The sequence below is a fragment of the Centruroides vittatus genome, unplaced genomic scaffold (assembly GCF_030686945.1).
Source record: "Centruroides vittatus isolate TY-2023 unplaced genomic scaffold, ASM3068694v2 contig_980, whole genome shotgun sequence".
Taxonomy (NCBI): Eukaryota; Metazoa; Arthropoda; class Arachnida; order Scorpiones; family Buthidae; genus Centruroides; species Centruroides vittatus.
The window spans coordinates 1,030,774-1,058,552 of NW_027122652.1; the positions used below are offsets into that span (position 1 = coordinate 1,030,774).

General features: G+C 30.3%; 3 protein-coding genes across 3 annotated transcripts in view; 2 read left to right on the top strand and 1 right to left on the bottom strand.

The window, feature by feature from the left end:
• LOC136985887 (serine/threonine-protein phosphatase 1 regulatory subunit 10-like) overlaps positions 1–27,779 on the bottom strand; it is a 660,716-nt gene that overhangs the window by 259,990 nt on the left and 372,947 nt on the right. The gene's annotated exons all lie outside the window — the stretch shown is intronic.
• Positions 972–12,880, top strand: Polr1D (RNA polymerases I and III subunit AC2 l(2)37Cg). The gene is made up of 5 exons (XM_067283234.1): positions 972–1,011; positions 4,592–4,692; positions 5,988–6,064; positions 9,873–9,952; positions 12,760–12,880. The coding sequence occupies exons 1-5, from the start codon at positions 985–987 to the stop codon at positions 12,781–12,783; spliced, it is 309 nt and encodes a 102-aa protein (XP_067139335.1). The 5' UTR covers positions 972–984; the 3' UTR covers positions 12,784–12,880.
• Positions 25,763–27,779, top strand: part of LOC136985893 (neprilysin-2-like) — a 97,490-nt gene continuing 95,473 nt past the window's right edge. Inside the window, exon 1 of the mRNA XM_067283277.1 lies at positions 25,763–25,948. Within this exon, the coding sequence (XP_067139378.1) occupies positions 25,908–25,948 (41 nt within the window). The 5' untranslated portion in view covers positions 25,763–25,907. The remainder of the gene's footprint in view (positions 25,949–27,779) is intronic.

A 27,779-nucleotide genomic window follows, 5' to 3' on the forward strand; every position in this document is an offset into this window, starting at 1 on the left:
ATGTACCGGAAAAGAAATATCTCAATAAAACATTTTCTTTAACTTACAAGAAGCCTAAGATTATTTTAATTAAAACTTAGCATTTAAATAACTTTTTCGAATTTCTAGGGGAGATCAACTGCCCCTCTGCCCCTCCCCCTGGCGACGCCCTTGTTAATTGAGAAATGTACTAGTATACAAAGATAAATTTAAGCTAAGATAAAGGACACAAAGGCATAATAATTGAACAATACATAATATTTTTATTTATTACTGAATGAGCTGTTGATATTCATGAAAACAATTATTTTAAGATATATTAATTAAATACAGCATTTTCAAAATTTCAGAACAGAATTTACCTACCCTTCATATTTCTGAATTCCAGCTTCTTAATTTCGCAGGCAAATCCATGTACAGTACTTTCTCCAAATGTTCTCGTAATCAAAGGAAAGTAGAAAATCCTTAAGAACATGAAGTCTCACGACAGAATATGGACGCCGCCAGTAATTATCCCACGGCTCATCAGTAGCCAAATGGTTTTTTTTTTTTTTTTTTTTTTTTAACTCTTTCCGACCTGTGGGCACTAAGAGGAGCTCTTTTAGAAGGCCCGTTATGGGTTCGGCCAGGCCCACAATGGGGCGACCGGTTGGTGACGGACGGGGCCCGACATATCAGAACGGACTACCCCCGAAAAATTCCTGGGGATTATTCGACCCGTTCGGATTCGATACCTGGTCTCCCAGAGCGGTAGACTGCCACCTTGACCGCTCGGCCATCCGGCCGTTATGTAGCCAAATGGTTAAAAAGTATACTAAATTTAATAAAATGTTTGATTCTGATGTATGCTTTATTTCTTTAATTTACTTAAATTAACTCTTTAATTTTTTATAAAGGATTTAATTTCTTATTTTTTAATAAAATATCAGGCGAAAAGATGTATAATTTAATAAACTGAAAAATTATCAGTTTGAAATGGCAACACTGTTAATAATTTAAACAATAATGGCGGATAAGAGAGTGTTGGAAGTTGTGAGTGAAGTTGAAAATTGTATAACTATTATTTAGACATAAGTTTAAGTAATCTTCATGATTTCCAAAAACCTAATCTCCTATAAGATTATAGGAGATTAGGTTTTTCGATTAGTTCGGTTAAGTTCGATTTATGAGTAAAATTCTAAAATTCGAACTTGCTGGTATTGTCATCGAACGAGAACACGTGCTCAGATCCAAGTACTTTACGTTATATTTTTTAACTGTAAATAAGTAACAAAAGATCTGTTCGTCTTGTTAGGATAGTGTAGATTTCGACATCAATTTGATGTCGTACTTTTAATTTTACGATGAAGATTTGTAAATAATGACATCAAGTATGTGAGAACGTGAACTATGTTAACCTATAGAACAGATCTGTAGTTCAGTAATGTTTTCTCTATTAACCACGTGCTGATAAAAAGTTGTCTTTGAAATTTTTTAATGTAATAAAAGATGGATATTTAGTATTGATTTTTAAGCATATACTGCAGTCATTCTTACGTTAAGATACGTATGTGCACGATTGCTTACAACTTGTAAATATTGAAAATACCAAAGTTACTGTTTATTTTTGTTAAAATTAAAAGGCTTAAACTATATTAATGTTAAGAAATTTGGTAGAAAGATGGTACTGGAATGATGGCAGTTTGAGATTGCATGGGTTACAAAAGATTTTTGTTTTTACTGAGATCTATAAGACTTGACAAGGAATCACAAACTGAACAGAAAAAAAGCAGACAAACTAGCAGTGATTTGATCTTTACTGGATGCATTTTTTCAAAGTTGTCCATACAGAGGCCGATGTATACCACAGTTTTATTCTATATATGCCAAAAGAACTGGCAAAGTATGGTTTAAAAATATATGCATTAACTAATGGAAAATGTTTTATACATCATCTTTTGAAGTATATTGTGGAATTTAGCCATCTGGACTTTATAAAATGTCAAATAAGCCATGTGATATTGTGCAGCAACTTATTACTCATATAAAAGTTTCTAACTGCAATTTGATGGCCGACAACTGGCACACAAGTTAGGATCTTGTACTTTCACTACTGAAAGATAAAATTACTTGTATTGGGACACTAAAAAGAGGGGGAGAAATCCCTTCTCACTTTTTACTGTACAAATGCAAAGTGGGTTCATCATTATTTGGTTACCAATACAATATAATGATTGTCTCTCATGTTCAAAAAACAAAATAAAGCTGTTTTGTTGTTATTGTCCCTGCATGATGAGGAATCTGTTGAAAATTTCGGCTGCAACCTCGCTAATGAATGTCACTGAACTTGGAAATGAGGTGACCAGGAAAGAGATAGCGAATAACATCAATTGATGTTCTAACTATATGGGTCGTCGGCCCATCCTGTTGAAACCACACACATGCAGAAACGTATTCCCATCAGATGCGTATGACTGAATAATCCCCTTTGAGTACGACTGTTTCGTCAGTCCTATGCAAACACACGGTGTTCTATTGTTCACGGCTCCATGCCTTCAACTGAAATGACAATGCTAAGACCTCACTACTTTCACACTACCTGCCACAAATATGCCACTCTAACTGGTGGTGAGTTCTAGCCATTTCAAAAACCTGCCCTTTCTGCCCCACCCTGTATAATACTTAAATAATTTTTTTTTAGAGTTATTTATTTTTCAACAGTTGATTGTCATTAAATATATTTAAACTTATTGACATAATTCCTACATTTAAGGAAAACTAATTTTGTAATTTTTCATGAATCTATCAATTAATGCTATATATTGAAAATGTACAATTATTTTTCTTTGGAGCTTCCTATACTTGGTGGTTCTAAGCATGCATTTAGTTTAATGTCAAAATGTTTATAAAAAATTTTAATTTTATTTATTATTATTTTTTGTTTGTTTCTGAGATAGCTTGAATGGATCTTTTTCTACTAAGTGGTCTCAAATTTTGAACAATTAAACAACATATAAAATAAATAAATAATTATTTTGGTGGTCTTTTGCTATATTATGTTGGAAATAAATGGTCATTTGTCTTGAATAGCTTTTGTAAGTTTCAAGAATTTGGTGAAAATACTTAAAGATTTAAAATATTAAAACAGACTTTCACTACTGTTATAGAACATACGTTTGACATTTTCAAGTCTTAATTAATTACTTTCCCCATAAAGAGATTTTAAGAACTATCTCATCAGATGTAAACTGTAAATGGCAGTCTACTATTGAAATTCAATTAAATTATTATAGGTATTCATTAACTTTTTTTAGAGTTATGAGAAATATAAGCTCTGAAAAAGCAGTAAGTGAGTATCTATATTTTGGAAAATTTTATCTGTAACTGAAGTTTATAAAGTGGTACTAAAATTAGCTACTTCGAGAAAGAAAGCACAAAATAATATTAATTCTAATTTAAATTAGAAAAATTATCTGTAATCCAAAATAACTTTATTAAAATTGAAAAACTACATAAAAGTAAGTCATTTTATATCTATCATGTTCCTTTGTAAGTGAATTTATTTCATCTCTGTTTAAATAAATAAGCAGAAAATAAAAATACTTTTTAAAGTAAAATATAAGCCTGTAGAGTGGATAAATTTGATTCATGTATACACAAACACTGTTGACTATAAAATGTGTAAATAGGCCTATATCAAGTAATTGTAAAAACCTTATTGTCCTTAATTGTAATATTATTGTTAATTGTCTACTTGGACTTTACTTATTAACTCTTAATAAGTAAAGTCCAAGTAGACAATTAACAATAATAGGCCTATATCAATTTTATGCAGTCTAGAAAACTTTGGATCAAAAAGTTTGTCATCTCTATATTTGACTATTCATGTACTTTGAACCAATTTCAGTGTGTATTTTATTTATTACGCATACTGGATTTTTATTCCTTGATGCAGGGAGCAAAACCATCTCCCAAAACAAAACACTTAAATACAGTAAACATAATCAAACAAAATTGTACAATGATAAATAACAATTTAGTTGTAAAATAAATTATATAAAATTTACAAAATCAAATACAGTAATTAAATAAAGTTTAAAGTTCGGGAGCATCTGTCAATATTGGAATATATTCAAACTCTGGTTCAAATTTTATTCCAGTACAAAGAACCATCGAAGAATTGTTAAAAAACCTGAAGAAGGACTTGGAAGGAGTTTGAAAATGTTCGTTTTTCTTTGTTTTCATTATCTACACACTGTAATTGGTTCAGAGTACGTGATTAACTATATCCCAGTGTGGCAAGTGATTGTTTATTTTATATTTGACTATTTAGTCAACAGATTTTTTTCTTTTATATAATTAAAATTTTGGTAATTATAATATTGTCACATGCAAGGATTTCTAAATTGTAAAAGGTGAAGAAATTATATATGTTTATTTTTATATAAATTACGAATAAATTCTAATCGAATGACATTACTTGTGTTGTGTTTCTCATATAAATCATTAAAGCCTATTATAATTGTAGTTTTATTTTTATCAAAATGAATAATTTGATCATTATTTCAGCAAATTGTAAAAAATTTGATTTAAATATTGAAGTATGTTTAATTTGAATATATTCCTATTTTAGATTCAATCAGAATTCATAGATGATGATACAACTAAAACTTTTGTGTTAAATGGTGAAGATCATACTCTGGGAAATTCCTTGAGATATATGATAATGAAGAAGTAAGTTTTTATTGAAGTTATATGTTTATTATTTGTATAAACAAGTAACTGTTTGACAAGAACTTGAAATAGAAATTTTTACTTATGAACATTTGTTTTTAATGTCTGATAAAAAGTTTTTATAACTTATACAACAAGGAAGAAAAAGAGAAAAGAAAGAAAGATCAGGTGATAATGCTCTTGATGATGATATGAGATTTTATTCATTAGAACCAATTATTGTGGCCTACTTTATTGAGTTGAGTCATAAATAACATCATTTCTTCTAAGCATTGTTTTCATACTTATGCTCTTAACCAATCAGCTCAAGTGCTAATGTTTTAACTACATAATGATTTTAATAACAATTTTCATAAGTTTTTGATTGTTTTTAAAAAATTTAAAATTATTAGTGTCAATAAAAAATAAGCTTTTCAGAAAACATTTAAGAATTGTTATTACATATTATATGAATTTAAAAAAAGCAACAAATATATTATTTGTTGCTTTTTTGAAGTGAACAACTGAAGTGTTATAGCAACTATATGTTGCTATAACACTTCAGTTATAGCAACAAATAATATATGTATAATAGTATGTATGGTAGTTTTTTAATTTTAATAATCATTCAGTTCTTAGTTGTTAGTACAAGTCAGCAATTGGATTATCTTTGTAAAAAATCCAAAAAAAAAATGCCCATATTTAACAAACAGGAATGACATTATTTTGCTACATGATAACACTCAATCCCAAATTGCAATAACCACCCAACAGTAATTCAGATTGGAAAGTTTTCTTGCATTTCCCTTGTAGCCTTATCTAGCACCTACAGCTTGTCACCTTTTTGATCCCGTCAAAACAGTTTTAATACAAAAGAGGCTATTCAGAAGAATATTGAAATAATTTTTAATGAAAATCTGATGATTTTTATAAGAAAGGCTTCAAAAAAGTTATAAATCAATGAATAATATCTAAGATATTGTATATTGGATTAAATAAATATATTTTTAATGTAAATAAGGTCTATTAAAACTTGTAAAAAAGCATTACTTTGACTCAGCTCAATACTTTTCATAATATTGCATGACAATGATCACTTTTATAACTACATTCTAAGTTTTGATACTTTACTAAAATATGAAATGTTTGAAAATATCAAATATATAATTAAAGGTTAAATTTAAGTACAAGAAGAAACTGTATTTGTTTGCTGTTATATAAAATTTAGAACAGCTGTGATGATAAGTTATTGTTTATTTATTTGTATATAATGCATAAAATTAGCTTTTTTATTAAAATATTTATGTTAAATTCAGTCCAGAAATCAAATTTTGTGGTTATGCAGTTCCTCATCCATCAGAGAATAAAATAAATCTCAGGATACAGACATACGGTGAGTTTATAATTTGATTTACAATTTTTTAAATTGTTATAATAGAATTCAGTAGACCAATGATTATTTGAAATAATTGGGGTAGGACAATTTCAGTTAACCTATCACACTTTGCAGGCCCCAGCTAAAAGCTGAATATCTTCAAAAGAGATTGGAATGGGCTAAAAACCACGTGCAATGGAAGAATGAATTAATGTCTGATTATTAGAATAGATGGGGGAAATGGAACTTAGATGGTCCAGATGTTATTGGGATGATTTAAGAAAGGAGCAAAAGCCTTTTTTTAGTCATCATAATGGTGATGGTTCTGTAATGTTCTGGAGCAGCCTTCAATTTTAATGGTACTACAAATTTAGCTTTTATAACATGCTAATTCAAGAAGCTTTCTTGAATTAGCATGACCAAGATATTCCAGATGTATACCAGGTTGTAGGAAATACACCGCCACACTCAACTTGTTCAATATATACAGTTAATCATGGTACCATACCATACTGATTGACACAATAACAATCTAGGACAAATTAGAATAATTGGGGATATCCACTTGATAATTTCTGTACCGTGGAGAGGCTCTATCTGTATTTTTGTCTGATCTGATTTCCTTTGTAGCCTTATCTAGCACCTACAGCTTGTCACCTTTTTGATCCCGTCAAAACAGTTTTAATACAAAAGAGGCTATTCAGAAGAATATTGAAATAATTTTTAATGAAAATCTGATGATTTTTATAAGACCTCATCTGTGCCTGAGTGTCCCTTCCAGAGGAGAGTAGCCTCTCTCTATCCTCAACAGGCTTGCTGAGTATCCGAGATCTAAGTGCTGTCTGTACCAAACTCTACCCTCCACCTCTTTTTTCTGTCTTCCCCAATCTAAAGGTTTTTTGGGAGCCAACATCCAACCACTCAGAAAGACGGTTGTATGCAAAGCTTGCCTTTACATCTATGCTGATCCGAATGTGGGTGGTTATCCTCCCCTTTGTTTACTTGTTTAGTTGTTGTTCACATACCATGGAAAATAGTTTTATGACTGAACCACACCTGGGTACACTTTAACTAATCACAAATTGCTTTGTTTTTCTCCCAAACTAATACTTTACATGTACCATGCTCGTAATATAAATCATTCATTTTTCTAATCTAAAATAAACTTTAAAAGTATTCAAAGGTATCAGAATTGGGAGAAATTTTGGTATTACCCCATCACTAATAACCACTTATAGGGTAACAGTTTTGCATTATTTAAAATATAATTAATAAGTTATAAACCTATAAGTGTTACAAACATTATAGATGTTTGTAACACTTTTCTTTTTTTTAAAAGTAACTTTTATTTATAAGAAAACTTAACTCTGTTCATTCCAATGACACTGTTATGGCAATATCAATAGTATGCATAATAAGTCCATCATTGTCACTGTAATGACATATGTAGTGTATACATAGTAGAAGTCATAGAAATTGCATCACTTATAACATATACCATAAAGCATTCAAAAGATATGCAAAGTAGCATATTTAAGCTATGTAGTATATATGTTGTATAGCTAAGTAGCATATTTAAGCTAATATTTTAATGATAACATGTGTAGAACAGAGAAGAAGCACAAGAATAATTTTTAAAAATGCAGTCTATTACATATAATGGTTCATTGAACTTGGAATTAATGTTTATTCACTTACTGTTAATGAACACTGTCACAAGAACTTGCTGTTCACAGTTATTGGAGCAAAATAAGGGTTTAGAATATAAGCATGAAAAACAATATGAACAGTTATTTCTTATTGAATGGGATTCTAATACTTTGTAGGGCCACTTTAACTTTTAATAACAGCTTTTTAGTCTCCATCATGTAATGGATGAGTTTCTTCAAAAATACCAATAATCAAGCATATGATATCAAACTCTTCTAACATACACCTGCAATTACAGTTCATTTTTAGACTTCTTCTCTGCAATTTTCTTCTCATGGTATACCAGCAGTTCAAAATACATTTTAATAATATGTGTCTTAAAATAGTTAATAGTGTTGTTTGTGACACAGATAGTGTATTAACCTCTTAACAGTGAGGGACGATTATAATTGTCCAAGGCGATCATGTGGCAGTGCTCACCACTGCCACATGATCGACGACTATACTCGCTAAATTCTTTTGGGGGTATTGCCAAAAACTATTGCAAAAAAGAAATTCACATAAAAAATGAATTATGTAACAATAAAAAAAGACTTTTCTTTACTAGACAGAACTGTTCACAAAATCTTTTTCCGAAACAGTAATGAGAAAAAACGCTTGAAAATATACTTTAAAAATTTCTCATATTTCTTCTCCACAACTAAGTGGGAGCCCCACACCTGACTGTTCCACTGTTGAAAGGTTAATACTTGTGGATGTTAAAGAAATTATACAAATTTTTTATTGATGAAGGAAATGGAGTATAAGAATATAGAAGCATGAAAAATATGAAGTTAAAAACTGTAATTTTAATTTTGTATTTTGAATTATATTAAATAGTGCAAATTGTAGAAAAAAAAATAACAATGTAAAATCATAAGTAAATGAATAGAAAATTTGAAAAGGGAAGTAGTGAAACTGATAGTAACATAAATTATGCTAAGAATCTCAGTTGTAAGTTTAATCTTTATGTATGTATATTTGTAAAAACTCCAACTGGAGATGGGCCAATAGGTCCAAAATGCATTTTGGCATCTAAGTAAATACAAGTTGATATACAGTAGAGAGTCATTAATCCGAATCAATTGGGGACTGGGGTTGTTCAGATTAGTGATTTGTTCGGATAACCGATTATGTATGAAAAAATATATTAACCTGTCCAATGTTGAAACTTTTCTCCATTGCATGTCGCTTCATGTTGAATTTTCGTCGATTTTAAGCCTAACAAAAATTTTTATAATAATAATCGAGGCTATTGTATCGTTAAAAATTATTTCTTTATTTTGTACAAACAAAATAAATATATTGAAAAATATAAAAACATGAAAATTATACTTTAGAAGTAAATCTAGTATCAAAAACGTTCGATTCAGCACGACACAGTCCGACTGAAAATCATTCGGATAATCGGCGATTCGGATTACCGGGGTTCGGATTAACGACTCTCTACTGTATTTATATAAACATGGCTGTTAATATATGATATGTTGATTATATGAAAATTATTACTATTACTTATAATAAAAATAAATGGGATTGAATAAAGTGGGTAATTATTTTTTATTTGGTTAATATGTTTTGAATTCTTTTGTATTATTTTAAGAAAATATACAGTTATGGATAAAATTACTTGTATTTTATGGCATATTATGACATATGTTTGATCAAAAATCTCTCTGCATCTTATATATATTTTGCACTCTTGTGACCTTCCATAGACTAATTAATTCTCCAAATTGCATGTACCAGTATTTACTGGATATTTTAATTGTAATTTTTTCTCCCTACAACTAAGCAGCTTTTGCATATGTTAATTAGAATATTTCATGGTAAATTTTAACTGTAAATTACTTTCTTAAAATCATCTTATTTCCCAATAAATAAAAATGTGTTCTAATTTTACTTTTTTTAAAAAGTTTATTGGTGCTGAGAGGAATTGCTTAAATACACTAAATACTGTACTTTTTTCTTCCTAAATATTTCGTGCCGAAATGGGGATACATCTTATATGCCATAAAATACATTATCTATTTTTGAAATAGATAATTTGATTCTATAATTGGTATTATAAAATGATACTATAAAGTAGTCTAATAAAGTTTTACATAACAATAATTTATAAATTCTTTCACAATAGGATCATCAGCTACAGATCAGTTTCGGAAAGGACTTGAAGATTTAAACCAGTTATGTGAAATTTTGTTGGAAAAATTTCAGGTAAACTTATATCAGATTCTTTATCCTGTTTTTAAAGTTTTAAAAACAACATCATCTAAACATTTTTAAAATAATTTTCTAAATTTTAGAAAATATTAAATTTTGTATTTATTCACAAATTTATTTGATTTTGATTGTAATACTTATATTGTAGCAACACTTATATAATGTATTTAAATTTACATTTAGTTTACGTCAGTATGTTTAGTTTAGTAAGGCTTCTTAAACTGTAAGTTGCTACCCCATGTATGGCTGCATAATAGAATTTGGGGTTGCTAAACTTTTGCGATTGTTTGAGAAGAATGTCATTTTAACCTGAAATATTTCTCTGTCAGATTTTTCAATACTGGTTAGCAAAAATAATTATTAAAACCATTTTGATTTAAAAAAATGTTATAAAATTAAAAATTATGTTATGGATACACAGCAAAAATAAAACATTTGTTTATCTTCTCACTGTGATCTGTTGCTATTTTTTCAATTAAATCTATTCCTCCATTCAGTCTCATTCTATTATCATTTACTTTTTCAAACTTTTCATTGCACATGCCATTACATGAGGTAATACCAACAAAGTTTGTGCTCTAATAGAAACATAGTAAACTTTTATGTTAAAGTATAAAAGAATTTAATTACATAATTAGCAAAAATAAGAATTCAAATAAAATTTTTATGTTGTCATACTTCATCATGTAAGTAAACAATTTATATGGTCTTGGGTTGTATATTGTGACTATAGTTTGTGTTTCTCCAACTTTTGGATTTTCAAGAATCCGGAAGATCTGAACCAGTAAAATCATTTTTCTTGAGAATTAGGACCCACTTTTTTAAATTCTTGAGAATTTTGAGTTTTTTTAATTGCTTATTTATAAAACTTAGATTAATTAGAAGAAAAAATATGATGCAGATGAATCTATACCAGCTAGGACTAGATATAAGATTCCTGATATTTACCTTTACTTAATTTTTAAATATATTAAAAATTCTTTTTATTAGTTTCTGCATTTATTAAACAATTTTATTAAAATAACTTTTTAATACACACAAAATGTCTATTGATTTATCTGACCAACAGCCAAATATCCAATATCACTTCCAATATCACTTCTGACCAACAGGTCCTTTCTTTGACACAAAAATTCTAGAAATAGAGAAGTTCTTTTGTTTTGCATTGGTGTTGATTTTGTGCAAAACAGAGCATTTTTATCTAAAGTTTTATATATATACAGTAGAGCATTGTTTATCTAAGGTTTTATATATATACAGTAGAGCATTGTTTATCCGACTTAATTGGGGACTGGAGTTGGTCGGATAACTGAAAAGTCTGATAACCGAAAAGTATGAAAAAATACATTATTAGTATAGTGTATTAGGCCTGGTTTAAATACTGGCCTCCCTTTCATGGTCGAGCCAGTGCTGCCAGCTAAAACATGCAAAAATTTAACAAAAATAATATTAAAGTAGCCAAGACATAGCCAAATATTGTAGCTCCACATCACTGGCGGACATTTGAATTTACTGACTAGAACGCGGTCGGTTAACCGATAAGTCAGTTAATTGGGGGTTGGATAATCGATGCTCTACTGTATATATATATAAAACCTTAGATAAAACCCTATATATATATTTATCTATCAATATTTTTTGAGATAATGAAATGAAACCATTCTCAGTCATTGTGATTGATGCCAAGCTTTGTAGAATCAGTTCTTCCAATTCCTGAGACAAAAGTCATACTTATGATCTATCCTCTTATTATTGTATGTTGAAGTGGACAGAACAGTATTAGTTAAATTTTTATTATTATACAATCTATTCATCATTCTCTTGTATTTGTTACATCATTTTTTTGTTTTCATCATTGACAGTTGGAAAATCAAAATATCAGTCAACTCTGAAAAATGTTGAATATGTACTACATCCTGCAACATCAAATATTCAGCCAAAATTTAACTCATACAAATACAGTCATCTCATTAATATCCAAATTTGATTTTGTACTAATTAATGGTGATCAAATTATAAGTATAACAAAGAATTATTTGGAATGACATTTCTTTGATTTATTATGTTTATAATATATATATAATACTTAAGTTATGTATATACCCACGGGTCTCTTGAGCAAAAAGGGATTGCAAATGGAAAAAGTTTTAAGAAACTTTGATTTGGATCATTATCCAAGTTTAATAAGCATAGAAATTATCAATGTTTATTACCTAATATAAACTTTGTTATATTTCTAATACCTTGTTTTTTATATTTTATAAAACATTTTTTCAATGAAAAAATATATTATTACTATTGAAAGCTGTGAAATGGATTAGAAACCATATCCTTTTAATTTTATAATTTACGCCAAAAACAAAATGGTGAATTATACAATTACTTTCAGTTACATTTATTCACAACATTTTAGATTAAATACATATGAAATCAATTTTTCAAAGATTGTGAATTTAAAATTTATAAAGTTTTTATTTAATTTAAAAAATTCTGTTTGTAATGTTTAAAAACAGATTTCCTTACCATCATAAAAGCTCACAAAACTTGGCAACATTCATAAATAATAAACAACTGCTTATTTTCTCCTGAAAATGTACTGCCTTTTACTTATATATATAATATGTATTCATCTACAAGAAATGAACATCATAAAATTATGAATTTCAATTTAAATTTACTCACATGGTATATGCTATTCAAATCTTCAGTTTTTATTAATTCATTATGAAAGTCTGTAATTATTTCATTTTTTAAAATATAATAGTGTTTTTAATATTAAAATATATAATTTTTTTTTATAGAATATTACTCCAGAAGATGTCTGATTTAATAATGAAAAATAGCGTGGATTTTGTAAATATTTAATTTGTATCTGTTTTAGATTTTTGTATGTAAAATAAAGAAAATTTACAAATATATAAACTTTAATTTTTCTACACAAATATTGCAAAATATGCATTGTATCGTATATAATATTTGCATATAAAAAGATAGGAATATAATTTCAACTTTTCTAATTTCATACATTATCTAATAATAACAACCACCACTGTCACTAGTCACCACCTTTTTGAGATAAGAGAGTGGTAGCTCCAATGGACTATAGTGTGATGTGAATGGGAACATTGGCTCACAATAAGGCCACCAAGCCAGTAAGTCTGGGGAGAAATGAAACAAAATGATTTGTAAGCAGCATCTGATTCAAAATGGGTGGATGCTAAACACTCTCTGTTTCCCATTTCAGGAGTAGCTGATTTATAAACTGGCTTTTAATATTTTGAGACACTTGAAGAGCAAGTAGTGCATCATCTTCAAGTGTCATGAAAAAAAGTAGCCATATGTTGTCAGATCCACAAACAATACAGGAACAGAAGGATAAGATCTTTGATGGTGATACCAGCAGTTGGCTTTTGAGATTATAAATGTTTCTACTAAGTTACCAACTGGAAGTTATTTTCTCGTGTGCCACCCCGTATTTGTTATTAAAAGTGTCAAGAATCCTAGACTTTACAATGTACATTAGTGCAGTGGTTCTCAATCTTTTTGAAGTCAGGGAACACTAAACTTTCACATTTTTTTTCTGCATGGAGCGGTTACAATACGTCAGCTTTAAAGCAGAGATGGCAAACCTTTTTGAAATCAAGTGCACTTGGTCTAGTAGATGACGACATTGGCGTTTGCTAATTACATTCCCATACAAAAATTATTTTACATTGTTTTGATTTTTCTTTTGCAACAATTTTTAATTGTATATTTGGTTTTTCGCAGAACCCTTGAAGTGGCTTCATGGAGCACCTGTGTTCCGCAGACCAATTTTGTTATAATTACTTTGTATTACTGTTTTGTACAGTTAAAACATTTTTTTTTTAATTTCAGGTTTTCACTGTAGAACCAATACCGTATTTTACGGCATATAAGACGGACTCCCATTTCAACAGAATATTTAAGAATAAAGCATTTGGTGTATTTGTAAGATTTGCCGACTTTAAAGGGGGTTACAATTCACCCCGCGTCAAGATGAGCCTAAGGGAAACCGCTTATGTGAGCTGTGGCGAAGGAGGCAAATGAAAAACAAGTGTTTTACATGCGAAAAATCGTTTATTTGGTCGAATTCATGCTTACATCGATTTTAGACAGTTCCAAATCTCGGCGTTCTTCCGAAACGGGCGAATTCGGTTGATTGATCGCAGGCCAGTCCCAGGCGGACGAGAAGGATCCGTCAGATGATCAGGGAACCTGTAGCGAAGTCCTAGGTGGTCGATGGCACCACAACACAATAGCTAAAGCACAACTGTAGGCTTAATCCAGAGGAGACTCTTGCGACCTTGAAGTCCCGGTTTTTATACGTTTTTCTATACGTTCTTTTTTTATACGTTCATCCATACTTTTGATTGGTTTCTCGTCCCTTTTCTCTTTCTCCGATTGGTCGCATCCCTGTCTCTAGGTGTTCCCGCAACCCGAGATAACCATCTCGGGTCGCGGGAAAGGTCCGATTCGAGGTGACCATCTGATACCTCTTTGTTGACTCTGCTCCGACATTGTTTATAAAACAATAACACCTGCACTCATAATTCAGGCCGTTGTTTGTAATTTCTTTGGCGTCTAAAAAGTTTAACGATTGTTTCCAACTATCAAATATTTCTCCCTTTTCGAGAAAGTTTATCCCGGTCAAAAATTTATAGATACTCGAGTCAAAGATCTACCTGTTTATGAGCGCTAGTGCTAGAGTTTACAGATTATTTGACACGTGTTCGACCAGTTCCGCGTCTCGTTGTTTACATTTTTGTGTCGCGTTGTTTAGATCAAAGGTTTTTTTTCCTCTTTCGTAACACAATTTATCGCTATCATTTTTAACGCAAGAATTTTGCGATTTATTCGCTCTCGAACTCGTCTGGGGACTCACATGTTTAAACGACTTGCGCTTCTGGCATTACGACTTTCTATGCCAATATCGTTTACCAATAGAAAAAACACATGGCGTAATTTCTCGTTGCGGAGAACAATCTGTGACTGGATTAACATAGTTCACTTTCCAGAACGAGAAATTATGCAATGTCGCTGATAGCATAACAGTTTTTGGCTTCAGGTTTTTATGCCGCGGGAGGTGATTTAAATAATTTAAGCCAGTCATCAACTTATAGAGCAATTAATAGGTCGTTTTTACATTGCTCGACTCAGCATATTATATTCAATTGACAAAAACAGAATCTGAAAGAAAGATGATCATTATTATTATTAGCGCGCACTATACCATGTGATTTATCGGAATCAATCACCGCATCTGTAAAATACCAGTTCTTGACTTCAGTGGTACAACTTTTCAGATCAAAAACTCTAGATTGGTGAATACAGAGGTGAATATCTCTTCGTACTATCCGGAGTTGTTATATAAATCGAGTACATCAACTCTCGAAGTAACTCATGTTAGCCAATACTGGGGTAAGACATCCTTTTAACCATACCCCTCGCGGGTTCTGCCAGGTCCACTGTGGGATCTGCCATATGGTAAGTGACGAAACCCGATATCCAGAACAGATCACAGTGCGAATAATCCCGGGTTCAACTCCGGATATCCCAGAGCCGTAGGCTGGACGTTTTAACTGTCTCGACAATCTGGCCGTCTATACTGTATTTACGATCACAGCGAATAATAATAAATATTGCATTCGCAGAATCTGTTGATATTTTAATGAATAATAAGAACAGAAAAAATCAGAATTCTTCTCTGAAAGAATTGAACAGATTAAAACTTTTGTTATTAGTTTATTTAACCAAATTATTTTTCTCTTGAATGATTATAAAATTTTTTCTCGAGTAAGTTAAAATTTTCACATAATAAAACATAAAATTTTGATATTTTTAAGAAGTAAATTAGATTGCTGCAAGTAGGTAGAGCGGTATTGAAAATATATATTTTGCATTTTTCTCTTATTTACTTTTTTGCATTTGGTCCCTTCGTTCATTTCCAGCATTATCTGTCTTCAAAATTACTACATCTCATCCAATAAAGTCTCTTCCTCTTTCAAAACTTTATTCGATTCTTTACACTGGCATTTTGTATCAGTGTGACGATGATGTAAAGTATAGACATTGTTACATGAATTTCTCGAATTATTTTTTCTCAAAGAGTCTTTTGATAAAATTGCAATTTCTCTGTTATTTCGTTTTCCTTTCTGAATTCAATCCGAAGTATGTTATTTGCTGCGAGATAAAATAACACAGCAATAATAATATAAAACATGAAGATAAAAATGTAAAAATAATTTTCAGACTGCATTTAATATTTTCAATGTGAAATTTTGTTCCACAATTAAATTTCTAATTAATTGCATATTTTGCAATTTTATTTTACCCTATGTTACTTGTTTTCATTATAACTTACTTGAACTAACTATTGTTTTTCTAACCATTAAAGGCGTTATTCAAGACAAGGATCGAGTTCGAGTTAGAACTTAATTCAGTATATTTCAACCTCAAGGTTGAAAAATACTGGATTCACTTTACTTTTAGTGTAGGACGGCTTATTGGTATCTTGTAATTCCAACTCTTGATGATCTGCCAGTTACCGAATACACAAATTTAATACTGAAAGCTGGTCGCTGATTCGCGCATCAGTGACGTGCTGGCCACGTGGGGTTTTCCAAGTTTTCTTCACGTTTCTAACACGTAAATAAGGCCAGTCTACTCATAAAATTAAAACTTTCCGGGAATCATCCCCTTAGCGGGTTGCGTTGCCTTATTCCGCTAATCTTAGTCCTTTCTATAACAGAAGTCAGTTACAATTTTATCATTCGAAATGAAAAAGTGAAATAAATGGTTTTACTAACTAAATAATTAAATTAAAAGTCGTGGTGCATGACATCACCTGACAAAAATTGCTTATTTTCGGACATAAATCTTAAATTTAATAAATGCGTATGGAATTTTAATTCTACGTTCTATCAAAAAGTAAAAAAAGATTTTACGTGAATCGCAAGAGATCAATATGTCTAATATATTTATTTAAATATTAAAATCGATTCCAGGATTTCGGTAATATGTATAAATTCATTGTTCTTCCCTGTCTGTTATATAACAGAGAGAAAGTATGACGATCGGTCAGAAAATGACCCTCCAAGATTTTTACACTTTCCAACTCAAGAACTTTGAAACGTCGAGAAATACAAAACAAAATAAAAATGTGGGAGCCTTTTCTTAAGTGTGAGAGGGCATATTATTTTCACACACTTTGAAGCTTAATAAATCCTATATCTTTTGCCGAAAAGTTCTAAAATTCTGCACGGGGGTTTAGATATCGGGGTATAATGTTTCTGGGAATTTTCAAGAAAATCGGACCACTGGTTCGGCAGATATGATCCTACCTCTGGATATCTCAAGCACAAATATGAACATTTAAAGCAGGCATGTCAAACACGCGGCCCACCAACACCTGGTTTGCGGCCAGCCGAGACTTTAAAAAAAATTTTTAAATATTAAGCTTTGACGCTTGAAGTTGGAAAGTTTGAACTTTTTTGAACTGTACGATTCCCGCCCTTTTTGTGTTTGTTCGTTCCGTATTTCGTCCAACCAATTCAAATTGGTCGACGCTAGGAAAGACGGTTGGATAACGGCCGCGGCTTTGAATCTACGAACGATGATTGGCCGGCGAACATCGTACGAGAGCGGACGTCATGGAAGACTGCTACGTGCTGATTTGTCCATCAGCGATTGCTACAATCCACATAAAAGGAAAGGTTTTGGCGCGAAAGTCAAGTGTTTGCTGGAACGTCAGGGAGGACGTTTGTGTGCTCTACCGTAAGGTGTTTCGTCTACTATTGCCGTGACGAGTGACGCGAGGAGTGTTCCGAGTAACTATATCCGAAGTATACGTCGCAAGGTGTCTTTTCGACGGATCTGTTCAGGAATAGTGACTTTTGAAACTTTGACTGTTTGTGTGAATCTACTTTGTAAACGTCATAATTTTTGTGATTTGTAAATTATATTCGGGCAGGTGGATTTAATAATCTCAATTCGCTTTATTTCTGGAAGATAGAATGTGAATACACCGATCTACCATATACGGAAGTTCGTTGGCTTTCGAGTCATAAAGTGCTAAACCGATTCTTCAAATTGCTAGACGAAATCATAATTTTCTTGGAAACAAAAAATTATGAATGTGCTGAAATAAAAGATGGACAAAGGCTAAAGGTCCTGGCTTTCTCGGTTGATATTACGAGTCATCTTAATCAACTTAATCTTAAGCTTCGAGGCAAAAATCGTGTTGTGACAACGCTATTTGATAATATTAACGCATTCAAACAAAAATGATTACTTTGGCGAAAAGAAAGCTTTGAAAGTTGCCAATATCTATTGCTTAAATCATCTAAATTAAAATTTACAGAATACTCTGACCAAATTAAATTGTTAGAAACAGAATTCGATCGATGATTTTTTAATTTTAAAAGCTGTGAATCACGATTTCGTCTTTTTACTTCACCTCTATCTATCGATATTGAAACTGTTGATGAAAACTTACAAATGGAATTAATTAAAATCCAATGTGATAATTTGCTGAAGCAAAAATGGTTTATGGAAGTTGGAATTCCAGATTTTTATGCATATTTATCTGTAGATCGGTTTCCTAAAATGTTATCGTTGGTTACCCGTATACTGGCTATGTTCGGAAGCACTTATTTAGGCGAGCAACTATTTTCTTTAGTAAAAAATAACAAAAATTCAGAAAGGTCAAGGTTAACCGATCAACATTTATCATCAATTTTAAAAATTGCATCAGCTGAATATATTTAACCAAATTTTGATGACTTGCTTTGTGAAAAACGTTGTCAAATATCTTCTAAAAAGTAATATTAAACTGCGATTTTGTTTATTTCTTATTATAACTTTTGTTTTTTTATAAAAAATATAAAATATTTTTAAGTTTAAAAAATAATATGAAATAGACATTTTATATGTACGTATAATATACAATACATTGAGTCTAATAAATACATAATATAAGCATTCTAAAAATCGTATTTTATTAATTTTTTGAACATTGAAAACATGCGGCTCCCGACTTATACAAAATAGATCATGTGGCCCGTAATATCATATGAGTTTGACATGCCTGATTTAAAGGAACAATTATTAGGGATGAAAACAAATAAAGAATGCCGTAAAAGTCCAGCAACTACGTTGATAGCTTTCTTAAATTAAAATCAAACAATATCAAAAATTGAAATAAAGAATCTCATAGTAAAAAATAAACGACTTTTTAGTTTCCAAACAGTACCATATACAGGGCTTAAAGTGACTCTTTTTTTTAGCTTTTTAGCTTTTTTTCACAGCTCCTCTCTTTTTTAGCTTTTTCTGAGAAAAACTCACTTTTTTAGCTTTTTTCACTTCCTATGTGAAATTTTTTTTTTTTTCATAAATGCACTCAGGAGAGAAATAGTGACCAGCAGTACCCATACGCCTTATGGATCATGTGCAACATGATAAGGCACTGTCGTATACACATGTAGTGTACTACATTTATATAGACTAACAAAATGAGGAGCTTCCCAAAGCTTGATACTCTGCACATGCTGTAGGAATGTGCGTGTGGGTTCTCCTTGCTTGTATTCTTCTGAAATACTGATCTCTGCGGCGCTTCGATACAATCACACTGCATTAAGACATAAGTACACTTCTAGTTCGGCATTAAGAGTGATTTTTATACGGCATTATTTTTAGCATTTGTATTTATTTAAGCACAGTGGACAAAAGAAAGAAATAGATTTTATTTAATACTAACAGTAGAAACTCATGTTTTAGCAACGGAAAATTGTGTAAAACCCAATACTTTCTGAAGTAAGTTACTAAGCAAACTCTTCTCAACGGTCTTTCACTATTCTTTAGCTTAAACGATGACTTCACTCGTTCTTGACTACCGTAGAAAACCGAAAATAATAATTGTTGAGTGATAATAAATTTGATTTCTACTGTTGTTATTAAATAAAACGTTGTAGGACACTCGTTTCAAAAGCTTGTATCTTTCTAGCATTCTGTAAAATTAAAGATCGAGCGAACCTCGTACCAGGAAGTACGAGATTTTAAACTAGTATCCTAAATATTAATAACTTCTGTAGAGACAATCTTTAAACAAAGACAAAAGTTTGGTTTTAAGTGGGTGCTTATATATTTGGCATGCACCATGGTTTTCTGCATTCTAACAGTGTCCTTCATTTTTCATTTCGACAGAAACTATAAAACTCGTCACGCGCGTGCTTATTCGAACAGCCACGGTCAATTCGGCACTAAGTTAAAAAATTAATTTGTAAATATTTAGCGTCAAAAAACCGCTATTTTCACTTTAATCTAGCTTTTCGATATGCTTCTAGTCGAACTCAGTCAAAAAAATTTAATTTTTTAATATTAGAAGGTAATTGGCATAAATTACATGGTGTCGTGTTTCATCTTCGCTCCCGTTCAAGTTTATTGTCCTAGACATGCGCCGATGTTTGTTTTTACTTCTTCTGGAGTTTAGGCTTTTATTTCAACCTCGACTGTTTAGTTACGAAAAGTGGGGAGACAGGTGTCACATGATCATGTACCTGACTTTTTACAAGTTTCCTTACCTTGAAAGTTTTATATTTTTTCTCGATTTTAATTATTATTAATTAACTTCTTTTGGCGGATTCTTATATCTTTGTATTATCTGAAGTTGCAGATATAAATGCATAAAACTTAATTTAAAAAATTGTTTTTCTTATATTTTAAAATTCAAAAATAAATTAAATATTATTGGAAATGCTAAACTATAAGTACGGTGTGTTTTACAATATCATTGCGAACAGATATAGCCAATTATTTTATAAACGTATTTATTATTTTAATTTTTATAAATTATTTAATTTGATGCAACGTGATCAATTAATTACTGTGGCGCGTTAATTAATATGGAGGCGAGACTCGATTCAATTACTTTTCCATTTTAGACGTTAATTACAGTGTTATTTTAATGTAATTTTATACATAATGTATGTTTATTATGATTAATAAATCTATATAGGAATAATATCTGTGTCTAATAAAACAAAGCGATTATAAAAATAAAAAGCGTGCGTTGCGTCTTGATCATTTGTAAGTGAAATTTTATGAATTTTAATTTTTAAAAAATGAGATTTTTATTTATAACTAGCTGACCCGGCCACACGTTGTTGTGGCTCAAAATGTATCTATTATAAATGTATAACACTTCCCTCGTAGGGGAAATTTCAAAAAATCCCTTCTTACTGTAATTCTCTTGACGTACCTATTAAAACGCAAAAAACGCATGCAAAATAGTATAAATAGAAGCCGAGTTCTTAGAAGTAAGCCTTAATCCTGTCCCTTTCCCCGTTGGGGAATATCGAAAAATCCCTTTTTAGTGTATATTCTGTTGATGTAACCTATTAAAACGCAATTAAAAACGCAAAAAACGCATGCAAAATAGTATAAATAGAAGCCGAGTTCTTAGAAGTAAGCCTTAATCCTGTCCCTTTCCCCGTTGGGGAATATCGAAAAATCCCTTTTTAGTGTATATTCTGTTGATGTAACCTATTAAAACGCAATTAAAAACGCAAAAAACGCATGCAAAATAGTATAAATAGAAGCCGAGTTCTTAGAAGTAAGCCTTAATCCTGTCCCTTTCCCCGTTGGGGAATATCGAAAAATCCCTTTTTAGTGTATATTCTGTTGATGTAACCTATTAAAACGCAATTAAAAACGCAAAAAACGCATGCAAAATAGTATAAATAGAAGCCGAGTTCTTAGAAGTAAGCCTTAATCCTGTCCCTTTCCCCGTTGGGGAATATCGAAAAATCCCTTTTTAGTGTATATTCTGTTGATGTAACCTATTAAAACGCAATTAAAAACGCAAAAAACGCATGCAAAATAGTATAAATAGAAGCCGAGTTCTTCAGAAGTAAGCCTTAATCCTGTCCCTTTCCCCGTTGGGGAATATCGAAAAATCCCTTTTTAGTGTATATTCTGTTGATGTAACCTATTAAAACGCAATTAAAAACGCAAAAAACGCATGCAAAATAGTATAAATAGAAGCCGAGTTCTTAGAAGTAAGCCTTAATCCTGTCCCTTTCCCCGTTGGGGAATATCGAAAAATCCCTTTTTAGTGTATATTCTGTTGATGTAACCTATTAAAACGCAATTAAAAACGCAAAAAACGCATGCAAAATAGTATAAATAGAAGCCGAGTTCTTAGAAGTAAGCCTTAATCCTGTCCCTTTCCCCGTTGGGGAATATCGAAAAATCCCTTTTTAGTGTATATTCTGTTGATGTAACCTATTAAAACGCAATTAAAAACGCAAAAAACGCATGCAAAATAGTATAAATAGAAGCCGAGTTCTTAGAAGTAAGCCTTAATCCTGTCCCTTTCCCCGTTGGGGAATATCGAAAAATCCCTTTTTAGTGTATATTCTGTTGATGTAACCTATTAAAACGCAATTAAAAACGCAAAAAACGCATGCAAAATAGTATAAATAGAAGCCGAGTTCTTAGAAGTAAGCCTTAATCCTGTCCCTTTCCCCGTTGGGGAATGTCGAAAAATCCCTTTTTAGTGTATATTCTGTTGATGTAGCCTATTAAAACGCAATTAAAAACGCAAAAAACCGCATGTAAAATAGTATAAATAGAAGCTGAGTTCTTAGAAGTAAGCCTTAATTCCGTCCATTTCCCCCAGTAGAGGGAATTTCGACATGTATATTATATAAAAACACGTGGGTATTCGAATGCAACGTTGTGTCAAAATTTCAAAGGAATCGGTAGGAACAAACAAACGTTATATTTTATTTATATAGATAGGTAGAAAATGATCTGCTTTAGTCCATTCTCACAGAAAAGCATAATGCCTCACAGAAAAGCAAACTTAGGTCGTCCGAAGTTAGCGCCATCTGTTGGACATAAAAGTCTTAATCCATATATAAATATATTTTTGAAAGGGGGAAATGATGGTCTTCACATATGCCACAAACCTTCGCGGGAGTGTATTAAACAACTTCCCAAAGTTTCATGGCAATCGGATAAATGGTGTGGTAATGCATGAAGGACAAACACACACACACACACACACACACACACACACACACACACATACATTCGTTTTTATATATATAGATTTCTGTAATTTCAGCTATAAATGCAAAAAACTAAACTTATCAAATATCAACTCTCTATAAATAATTTCATCATTTACTTATTGACATCAGATTTGTTAAATTTCATGGGATTGTATTATTTTTCAACTTCGGAGTTTCTACTACCCCGAAGTTGAAAGCTTTGTACATTTTCTCCCGTGAAAGTAATAGACTCTGCGGTTCCCTACTGTGAAGGACAACAAACTGCTAAACATTTAATTATATTGTTTTCATAAACTCTCTTCTCTGTCAGTTGTGGGTCAAATGACTAAAAAATTGTTTTATTGTATTCAGGGGAATAGATTTGGAGACTAGTATTACCAGTAATGAATTCTGTAATTTTATTTTTAATCATTTAAAAAATATTGATAAAATTATCAAATAAATGTTTGAGTCACAATTACTAGTGGCATTGCTATGTAATGAACATGCAACCCACTGATTCTGCCAGTTGTTTTTTTTTTCTTCTTTAATTACATATTTTTTTATAAAGAAATCAAAAAATGGCATTTGAAATTTGGCATATTATATGGAAACACATTCTGGTAGTTATGTTACTATTCCATTTGCTTTGCTGTGTAATGGTGGAAATTCCGTACGGGGCACATGAAAACTTAATGCAGGCCTGTTCTGGCTTAATGCAGTCTTACTTGTCACTTTTCTGGAGTATAAACTCAGCCTAACCATTTTCATCTTTAATCTTATCAGTCCACTTAATAATCAATCTAATATCATATGCAATGTTATTGATACAAAATATGTGTGTGTTTGTGTGTTTTTTAATAACGCCTGTTTTAGTTCACTTTAACACTATTAGCTTTTTTAGCTTTTTTTCAGTGTGAACTCTCTTTTCTCACTTTTTTTCACTGCCATGACTGCTTTAAGCCCTGCATATACTGTATTATATTGTATATATATATTGTACAATTCCTATGTAAAATTTTCGAATATATTGCACATTAACATACTTCTATATAACATATATTAACGTATAATTAATATAGTATACATTAACATATACAGTGGAACCTCGCTTAACGAGCACATCGCACAACGAGTAGTTCGCATAACGAGCAAAAATTGTAAAAAAACCCTCGCTTAACGAGCGATGTTTCGCATAACGAGTAATGAGAAGAGGGAAATGTGCTCATGCGGCATGCTTCATCAGTCTGTGTTTAGCACTCGTTCCACTAGAATCTTATTGTCGCTTGTGATCACATTTTTCCAAACTTGCGTTCACACACATTACTTATAAACATCAACAACTATAGCCCGTTATATAATAAACAGGCCAAACGATATGCCAAATTCTTGGGTCATTAAATTTAATGACCGATTCCAAATTAAATTTTAGAAATGTCTGAATTAAAAATTAATTACTAATAATTAATAAATTTAATACGAGATGGAAACATAACTGCTTACCTCTAGTCAATTTAATTAATTTCTAATATTCAATTATAGCCTTTACATATCCCAAGACTTTGGCATACCGTTTGGAGTGTTTATCAAACATATTAGTTGTGATTTTTTTTTTGTTTCTGCAAATCGAATTCTCATTCCAGGATGGTTCATTCCGCTCTAGAAGAAAAGATGATGATGATTCATGCTCCTTAACAGTGTATATTGTACAATTTTTTTTGAATGAACGTTATACATAAAATATTTGAGTATTTTTTCGGCGTGGAACGCATTATCGTATTTTACATAAATTTCTATCGGAAAAGTTGTTTCGCTTAACGAGTGTTTCGCGTTACGAGTAAAATTCTGGAACGAATTATGCTCGTTAATCTAGGTTCCAATGTATATGTATATATCTTACAATAATTACGAATATATACTGTGTATTCGTAATTTATTGTGAGTTAGAGGATCTGAATGTTCAACATATCTTTGCAAGTCTGATCAGAGCATAATAGATGTGTACAATTACAAATAAACAAACGCAATTGATAGTAAAACACCCTAATGATGTATTCGGTAGGCAGGATAAAATCTATTGACAATAATTTAGACCTTAAGAATATTTTTAAACATTCAGTTTAAACTGCCAACCATATCAATTGAATTAGCTGCATGCGCGGAAGGCGTGGGAATAGAATGCGAAGCGTAACAAAGTAAATAATTCCCTCATTTTTAATGTATCGTTTGGAAAATCAACGAATATCATCACAATTATATAATTATTCGTTTCATTTTATAAATTCTTTTCAATTACGATGAATAAAATATCTACTCACAGAACGATGCACAAATATCATATTAACGTAAAATCAAATCGTATTCGGGATTTCTCATAACAAATACCTCAATAACTGTATTAATAAAATTCCCATAATGACTTTTTGGTAGTACTTTAATACTAATATAAAGTACAGATTAAATAAGACAGATAAACAATATCTTTTTCCTTTAAAAGAAGCTAAATAAATGTTTTTATATAACTTTTAAATAAGTTGTATAAATTGTGTTTTCTTTAAAATTAGAAAATTCAAATTAACTCGGAGAATAAAATTATTTTAAGACATATTTTTAAAAATGTAAATAATATTAATTGTATTAACACAGAAGAAAGCGATTTTTTTCTTCCATCGACTCAAGGCCGACATAATTGAGATAGTTACTGTCTTAATTTCGTTATTAAAAGTAGATTCGTAAAGAAGGGAAGCAAAATAATATGTTAATGTGTAGAGACCTGACATTGAGGAGTGACCAGTAAAACTGTTCTGAATAATTAAAGAAAATAATAGTAATAATAATTTTTAGATTTTTATAATTTATACGAAACAAATTAAGCGATGGAAAATAACAAACCTAAAGAGGATAATGTAAATAAAACGTGAGTATTATTTTACGGATACATCTTAATATTACATATTGGCTTAGTTACACATGATCTTTTATAATGCTTTCTATGTAAGCTTATATAATTTATCTCTCAATTATTTAAAATTTTCTGATATTTCAATAATTTTAAAATGTTTATGAAATAGTTCTATAAATTTTACATCTTAATTTTTATTTTTTGCTTATTCTACAATTTATAATGAAATATTTCCTTTCAAATTTTATATAAACAGAAATAACCTAGAATATATAAAAACAATAGAAAATAAATTGATAACAATAAAAAAAAACGCTTAATCCTTATAACTTTTATTCGTTTGGGTTACACAGATCCATTCTCTCAAATAGCACGAGATAATTGTTGTCTGGTTTTGCTTGTATTTAAAATTAACATTTCTTCTGAAATTTGAGATTTGAAGCATTTAACAAGTACATGAATCCAAAAGACTTTTATTATCTTATGTTGTTATCAATAATTAGTAGAAATATATTCTCAGCCATCGTAACTGAAAGTTTTGCCGTCCAACAATAAGAGAAGAATCACAATCTGTTTGACGTGATCAAAAAGAAACACTTCAGAAACAAGTCGTGGTAATATTTTGATTCTTCCACAGTTATCGACGTTTGAGAAATTCAGTTAATAAATTATTCACAATTATAATTTTTCGAAATTCCCAAGTAAAATAATTTCATCTAATTTCTAAAATATTCAGAATGTCACTCGCGAAAAAGTCGGCACTTGATTATAATACTAATTAATCATAATAAATATTGAGGTAGTTTATAAACCGTACAATAATAACAAATTTCTTTATATCTTTGTAACAGACTTAAAAATAACTATTTCATTTTTATATGTTTCTACTACAAATATATAAATTAATTCGTTTTTATGTATATGTTTAGAAACTACGTTAATTCTTATTATAATTAATTTATTATTTCATAAACTCAATTAAAAAATTAAATGTTTGTTGAATGATAAATGAGCATTTAATGGTGTAGGAACGTATTTTATGACACGACATTATGCATTTTTAGTTCAATTAAAAGAATGAAATTAGTATTGATTAGAAGCTTTTAAAGTTTTATTTTATATAAGAACGGTATAAATTTAAGTTCTGTTATTATATAAAGTAAAACTTTTTAAATATTAAAGCAAAACTTATAAAGTAAGTCTTTTCAACTTGTTTTAGTAAACCAATTGTATATGAAAAGAAAACATTCTTTTATAATTTCATTTTGTGAGCAATTAGAATGCTTATTCTTAATTCTCCACAAGGTTATTGAAGTAAATTGTAACCGTCATTAAATTATTTAACGTAACTTATTACTGTATAGCCTATACATTCCTTTAAAACGTACTTTCTTCAGTAAATATATGAACTTTCAGACACTTTAACATGTATTGCTACTTTTGTCATATTCATTTTTAAATTAAGTAATACTTTATCAAAGTTTGCTAAAATATATAATTAAACTTATTTACAATTAAAATAAATAAGAACGTTTAATATGTAAAACAAATAATAAACAAGCTTTTCTATTGTTACCGTAAATTTCAGACGGACTAGACATGTTACTGTCCTATTTAAACAATAAAAGCCTAGTTGACAAATAAACAAACGATACGTAATCAAAAATACTCGAAAATAAGTAAAATTTCAGTGCATATAAAAGACGAAATATAAAAATTACAACATATAAACAATAGAAAAAGTTCAATATGCAAAACATATAAATTAAGATAAAAACCTTATGACAGAGGCTTTCATTTATTTTAAAATATTTATAATTCCGAAATAAAATATCATCTACTGAAT